Below are 7,500 nucleotides of genomic sequence, written 5' to 3'. Positions count from 1 at the left end.
CAGAACCTACATTATAATCTCCAACAGGACCTCCATTAGAACCTCCAACAGAACCTCCATTATAATCTCCATCAGAACCTCCATTAGAACCTCCAACAGAACCTCCATTATAATCTCCAACAGAACCTCCATTATAATCTCCAACAGAACCTCCATTATAATCCCCAACAGGACCTCCATTATAATCTCCATCAGAACCTCTATTAGAACCTCCATCAGAACCAATGACAAAGCCTCCAACAGAACCTCCAACAAAACCTCTATTAGGACTTCTATCAGAACCGCCAACAGGACCTCCATTATAATCTCCATCAGAACCTCCATTAGAACCTCCAACAGAACCTCCATTATAATCTCCAACAGAACCTCCATTATAATCTCCAACAGAACCTCCATTATAATCCCCAACAGGACCTCCATTATAATCTCCAACAGAACCTACATTATAATCGCCAACAGAACCTCCATTAGAACCTCCAACAGAACCTCCATTATAATCTCCAACAGAACCTCCATTAGAACCTCCAACAGAACCTCTATTATAATCTCCAACAGAACCTCCATTATAATCTCCAACAGAACCTCCATTATAATCTCCAACAGAACCTCCATTATAATCTCCATCAGAACCTCCATTAGAACCTCCAACAGAACCTCCATTATAATCTCCAACAGAACCTCCATTATAATCTCCAACAGGACCTCCATTATAATTTCCAACAGCACCTCCATTAGAACCTCCAACAGGACCTCCATCATAATCTCCAACAGGACCTCCATTATAATCTCCAACAGAACCTACATTATAATCTCCAACAGGACCTCCATTAGAACCTCCAACAGAACCTCCATTATAATCTCCATCAGAACCTCCATTAGAACCTCCAACAGAACCTCCATTATAATCTCCAACAGAACCTCCATTATAATCTCCAACAGAACCTCCATTATAATCCCCAACAGGACCTCCATTATAATCTCCATCAGAACCTCTATTAGAACCTCCATCAGAACCAATGACAAAGCCTCCAACAGAACCTCCAACAAAACCTCTATTAGGACTTCTATCAGAACCGCCAACAGGACCTCCATTATAATCTCCATCAGAACCTCCATTAGAATCTCCAACAGAACCTACATTATAATCTCCAACAGAACCTCCATTAGAACCTCCAACAGAACCTCCATTATAATCTCCAACAGAACCTCCATTAGAACCTCCAACAGAACCTCTATTATAATCTCCAACAGAACCTCCATTATAATCTCCAACAGAACCTCCATTATAATCTCCAACAGGACCTCCATTAGAACCTCCAACAGAACCTCCATTATAATCTCCAACAGGACCTCCATCATAATCTCCAACAGGACCTCTTTTTTAATCTCCAACAGAACCTACATTATAATCTCCAACAGGACCTCCATTAGAACCTCCAACAGAACCTCAATTATAATCTCCATCAGAACCTCCATTAGAACCTCCAACAGAACCTCCATTATAATCTCCAACAGAACCTCCATTATAATCTCCAACAGAACCTCTATTAGAACCTCCATCAGAACCAATGACAAAGCCTCCAACAGAACCTCCAACAAAACCTCTATTAGGACTTCTATCAGAACCACTAACAAAACCTCCATTAGAATCTCCATCAGAACCTCCATTAGAATCTCCAACAGGACTTCCAGTAGAACTTCCAACAGAACCTCCATCAGAACCTCCAACAGAACCTCCAACAAAATTAGAACCTCCATTATAATCTCCAACAGAACCTCCATTAGAACCTCCAACAGAACCTCCATTATTATCTCCAACAGAACCTCCATTTGAACCGCCAACAGAACCTCCATTATAATCTCCAACAGAACCTCCATTATAATCTGCAACAGGACCTCCATTATAATCTCCAACAGGACCTCCTTTAGAACCTCCAACAGAACCTCTATTATAATCTCCAACAGAACCTCCATTATAATGTCCAACAGAACCTCCATTATAATTTCCAACAGAACCTCCATTATAATCTCCAACAGGACCTCCATTAGAACCTCCAACAGAACCTCCATTATAATCTCCAACAGAACCTCCATTATAATCTCCAACAGGACCTCCATTATAATCTCCAACAGAACCTCCATTATAATCTCCAACAGGACCTCCAACAGAACCTCCAACAGAACCTCTATTATAATCTCCAACAGGACCTCCATTATAATCTCCAACAGAACCTCCATTATAATCTCCAACAGGACCTCCATTAGAACCTCCAACAGAACTTCTATTATAATCTCCAACAGAACCTCCATTATAATATCCAACAGAAGCTCCATTATAATCTCCAACAGAACCTCCATTATAATCTCCAACAGAACCTCCATTATAATCTCCAACAGGACCTCCATTAGAACCTCCAACAGAACCTCTATTATAATCTCCAACAGGACCTCCATTATAATCTCCAACAGAACCACCATTATAATCTCCAACAGGACCTCCATTAGAACCTCCAACAGAACCTCTATTATAATCTCCAACAGAACCTCTATTATAATCTCCAACAGAAGCTCCATTATAATATCCAACAGAAGCTCCATTATAATCTCCAACAGAACCTCCATTATAATCTCCAACAGAACCTCCATTATAATCTCCAACAGGACCTCCATTAGAACCTCCAACAGAACCTCTATTATAATCTCCAACAGAACCTCCATTATAATATCCAACAGAAGCTCCATTATAATCTCCAACAGAACCTCCATTATAATCTCCAACAGAACCTCCATTAGAACTTCCAACAGAACCTCTATTATAATCTCCAACAGGACCTCCATTATAATTTCCAACAGAACCTCCATTAGAACCTCCAACAGAACCTCTATTATAATCTCCAACAGGACCTCCATTATAATTTCCAACAGAACCGCCATTATAATCTTCAACAGAACCTCCATTATAATCTCCAACAGGACCTCCATTATAATCTCCATCAGAACCTCTATTAGAACCTCCATCAGAACCAATGACAAAGCCTCCAACAGAAGCTCCAACAAAACCTCTATTAGGACTTGTATCAGAACCTTTGACAAAACTTCCATTAGAACCTCAATCAGAACCGCCAACAAAACCTCCATCAGAACCTCAAACTGGACCTGAATTTGAACCTCCAACAGAACCGCCAACAATTATTCATTAGTTCTGGTATTAGTTGTTTCTAACTTTATGGACAGCGGCGAGTAAAACAAAACACATGAAGACTGACAAACGGTGATCTGACTGGTGGCTTCAGGGACGCCTATCATCCAGTTTGAGGGGAAAGGTGTCTGCAGAGACAGAGGATCTGCTGTTTGACGCCAGAAATGTCCCAAACATGAAGACCTGAGGCTGAGCTCGTCCCTGTGAGGACAGAGACTCTGTCTACAGGAGTCGGGACATGGACTGGGTTCAGGGGACTAGGTCTGCTGGTCTGTTCTGGGTTTCCTGTATGTGACCTTTAACATGAGACTCATGACCTGGATACACCGAGACGAAAGGATTACTGCACACACACACACACACACACACACACACACACACACACACACACACACACACTGCAGGTATCTCTACATGGTAAATGCTGACGTGAGTAAAACTGCTTCATGTCAACATTTCTGTAGGATGATTCTGGTCCAAACAGCCTGATTCTGATCCGATTGTTGTTCTGATCGACCGGTTGTTGACAGTTGAACACGTGTCGTGAGGTTCTGGTAGAATCATGGATGTTCTGTCAGCTGGCCGTCTCCTTTGTCTCAGTTGTTCTGCTCAATAAAGTTGATTCAAAAAGACATTACATCATTAGATGAACCAGAACCGACCGCTCGGCACGGGACCGGACCAGAACCGACCGCTCGGCACGGGACCGGACCAGAACCGACCGCTCGGCACGGGACCGGACCAGAACCAACCGCTCGGCACAGGACCGGACCAGAACCAGCCGCTTGGTACTAATGACATCGCTGAAATTTTAATGTTGTAAAGGATGAAACACATGAAAATAAACAGTAAACATGTTTGTTTACTTCAGCTTAATCTTCTGGTGTTTCTGGAATGTTATTTATTCTGATTAGACATGTAAACAACGTGTAAACATGTAAACATTGTTTGGTGTCCAACACCAGATCCTAAAGCCCTCAAACCACCAGCAGAACCCGGTCCGGGTTGGACCGTCTGCACCCGACCACCAGCAGAACCCGGTCCGGGTTGGACCGTCTGGACCCGACCAACAGCAGAACCCGGTCCGGGTTGGACCGCCTGGACCCGACCAACAGCAGAACCCGGCCCGGGTTGGACCGCCCGGACCCGACCACCAGCAGAACCCGGTCCGGGTTGGACCGTCTGCACCTGACCACCAGCAGAACCCGGTCCGGGTTGGACCACCTGGACCCAACCAGCAGCAGAACCCGGCCCGGGTTGGACCGCCTGGACCCGACCAACAGCAGAACCCGGCCCGGGTTGGACCGCCTGGACCCGACCACCAGCAGAACCCGGTCCGGGTTGGACCGCCTGGACCCGACCACCAGCAGAACCCGGCCCGGGTTGGACCGCCTGGACCCAAACACCAGCAGAACCCGGCCCGGGTTGGACCGCCTGGACCCAACCAACAGCAGAACCCGGCCCGGGTTGGACCGCCTGGACCCGACCACCAGCAGAACCCGGTCCGGGTTGGACCGCCTGGACCCGACCACCAGCAGAACCCGGCCCGGGTTGGACCGCCTGGACCCGACCAACAGCAGAACCCGGCCCGGGTTGGACCGCCTGGACCCGACCACCAGCAGAACCCGGTCCGGGTTGGACCGCCTGGACCCGACCACCAGCAGAACCCGGCCCGGGTTGGACCGCCTGGACCCGACCACCAGCAGAACCCGGTCCGGGTTGGACCGCCTGGACCCGACCACCAGCAGAACCCGGCCCGGGTTGGACCGCCTGGACCCAACCACCAGCAGAACCCGGTCCGGGTTGGACCGCCTGGACCCGACCACCAGCAGAACCCGGTCCGGGTTGGACCGCCTGGACCCAACCACCAGCAGAACCCGGCCCGGGTTGGACCGCCTGGACCCAACCACCAGCAGAACCCGGTCCGGGTTGGACCGCCTGGACCCAACCACCAGCAGAACCCGGTAGTATCACATGGACTGTGCCTCTAAGCGGTGGACATGATGTTTTAATGATCCGTTTCCATGGGAACGGCGCTCACACATAATTTCCTGTCACTCTACTGTTTCACATCTGATCTGATTCTATTTTTAGTGTGAATCCTCTGAGTTCCATCAACAGTTGCTTCTCCTCTTCCTCCGCATCACATACGTGAGTGTGTGTGCATGTGCGTGTGACCTCTGACCTTCGTTGGCGAGGACGATGAACTTGGAGGGTTTGACGGGCTTCCCGTCCAGCGTCCAGGTGACGGAGACATCGGTGGCAGCAGCGAGGCGACACTGCAGCCTGAGTCGCTGGCCGTCCAGCACCGTCACGTCGCTCAGGTTCTCCACAAAGTCCGGCGCCGTCCCTCCTCCTCCTCCGTTCTTTTTCTCGTGGCTCCCTCCATCCAGGCAGTTGTTGACCTTCTCGCTGTCCCCATTCTTCTCAACCACTTTCTTCTTGTTGGCGAGGACAGAGCGGAAGTCAGCTGCGTTCTTCAGCGGCGTGTCAGGTGGCGGCGGCGGCTTGTTGCCGCCCTTCTTCCCCAACACGCTGCGGAAGTCCACCTTCTGAGGGGGGCTCACTCTGTCCTCCATCTTGGGTTTGACCCCCCTGAGGTTGGATTTAAGATCCATGAGAAGGAGTTGGATGGTCTCCTCAGTGTGAGGCTGCGCCTCCCTCTATTGCAGCTCCTCCTCGCCGCACTCCCTGGTTTCCACACGGCGCTTTAGGAGGTGTCAAGGAGCAGAGTGGTCTTCCTCCTCCTCCTGCTGCAGAACTTGGTGGTGCTACTCCTGGATGGCCTCCAGCTGACTGACCCCGACACTACTGCTGCCTCCTCTTCTTCCTGGGGCACCTCCTCTCAGATCTGCTGCTCCTCCTCCTGCTGCTCTGGATGGACAAGTACAGGACGGATGGAGAGTAAACAGTGGGGTAAAAGCCCCCTCCGGAACAACAGGCTCCTCCCACTTCCAGCTGGGGGAGAAGGAGGAAGAGGAGTAGGAGGAGGGGGAGAACAACCTCAACTTAAATTGTTGATGTTACATCATAAGTGACTTAACTTGCCTTATATGGACACGAAGAGACAAAACACACAGATATAAACACAGCGCTCTGAGGACACTCTCCACCTCCCTTTCTTCCTCCTCCTCTTCCTCCTCCTCCTCACTTCATTCCCGCTTTTCTTATTGGAGATAACAACGTTCTGTTCTTCATGCTTTCCTCTTCTTTATTGGTGTTTTGGTCTAAAAGCTGCAGCTGTTGTTCTGCACAGAGCAGAAAAGAAGGGAAGCCTCTGATTGGTTCAGCTAAAACACAGATTACAGAAGCTTTGGAAATTTCTGGAAGGATGGATTGATGATGGACGGGTGGATGATAGATGATGGGTGGATGGATGGATGGATGGATGGATGGATGGATTGATGGATGGATGGATGGATGGATGGATGGATGGATGGATGTTGGATGGGTGGATGGATGGATGGCTGGACGGATGATGGGTGGAGGGATGGATGGATGATGGATGGATGGATGGATGGATGGATGGATGGATGATGGATGGATGGATGGGTGATGGACGGATGGATGGATGGACGGATGGATGGACGGATGGATGGATACATAGATGGATGGATGGATGGACGGATGATGGGTGGATGGGTGGATGGATGATGGATGGATGGATGATGGATGGATGGATGGATGGATGATGGATGGATGGATGGATGGATGGATGGATGGATGATGGATGGATGGATGGGTGATGGACGGATGGATGGATGGACGGATGGATGGACGGATGGATGGATGGATGGATGATGGATGGATGGATGATGGATGGGTGGATGATAGATGATGGGTGGATGGATGGATGGATGGATGGATGGATTGATGGATGGATGGATGGATGGATGGATGGATGGATTGATGGATGGATGGATGGATGGATGGACGGATGATGGATGGATTGATGGATGGATGGATGGATGTTGGATGGATGGATGGATGGATGGATGGCTGGACGGATGATGGGTGGAGGGATGGATGGATGATGGATGGATGGATGGATGGATGGATGGATGGATGGATGATGGATGGATGGATGGGTGATGGACGGATGGATGGATGGACGGATGGATGGATGGATGGATGGATGGATGGATGATGGATGATGGATGGATGGATGGATGGGTGATGGACGGATGGATGGATGATGGATGGATGGATGGATGGATGGATGACGGATGGATGGATGGATGGATGGATGGACGGATGGATGGATACATAGATGGATGGATGGATGGACGGATGATGGGTGG

General features: G+C 49.0%; 1 protein-coding gene across 1 annotated transcript in view; it reads right to left on the bottom strand.

Annotated features, from left to right (window-relative positions):
- mylkb (myosin light chain kinase b) overlaps nt 1-5,966 on the bottom strand; it is a gene marked incomplete at its 3' end in the record, with an annotated part of 322,390 nt that extends 316,424 nt beyond the window's left edge. The window contains exon 1 of the mRNA XM_079254281.1: nt 5,385-5,966. Coding sequence (XP_079110407.1) covers nt 5,385-5,817 — 433 coding nt within the window. The 5' untranslated portion in view covers nt 5,818-5,966. The remainder of the gene's footprint in view (nt 1-5,384) is intronic.
- Nucleotides 5,967-7,500: the final 1,534 nt, after the last annotated feature.

This window comes from Telmatherina bonti (assembly GCF_933228915.1).
Source record: "Telmatherina bonti genome assembly, chromosome: 15".
NCBI lineage: Eukaryota > Metazoa > Chordata > Actinopteri > Atheriniformes > Telmatherinidae > Telmatherina > Telmatherina bonti.
The sequence above is the reverse complement of the archived record's forward strand: the minus strand, read 5'-3'. Positions and strand labels throughout refer to the sequence as shown.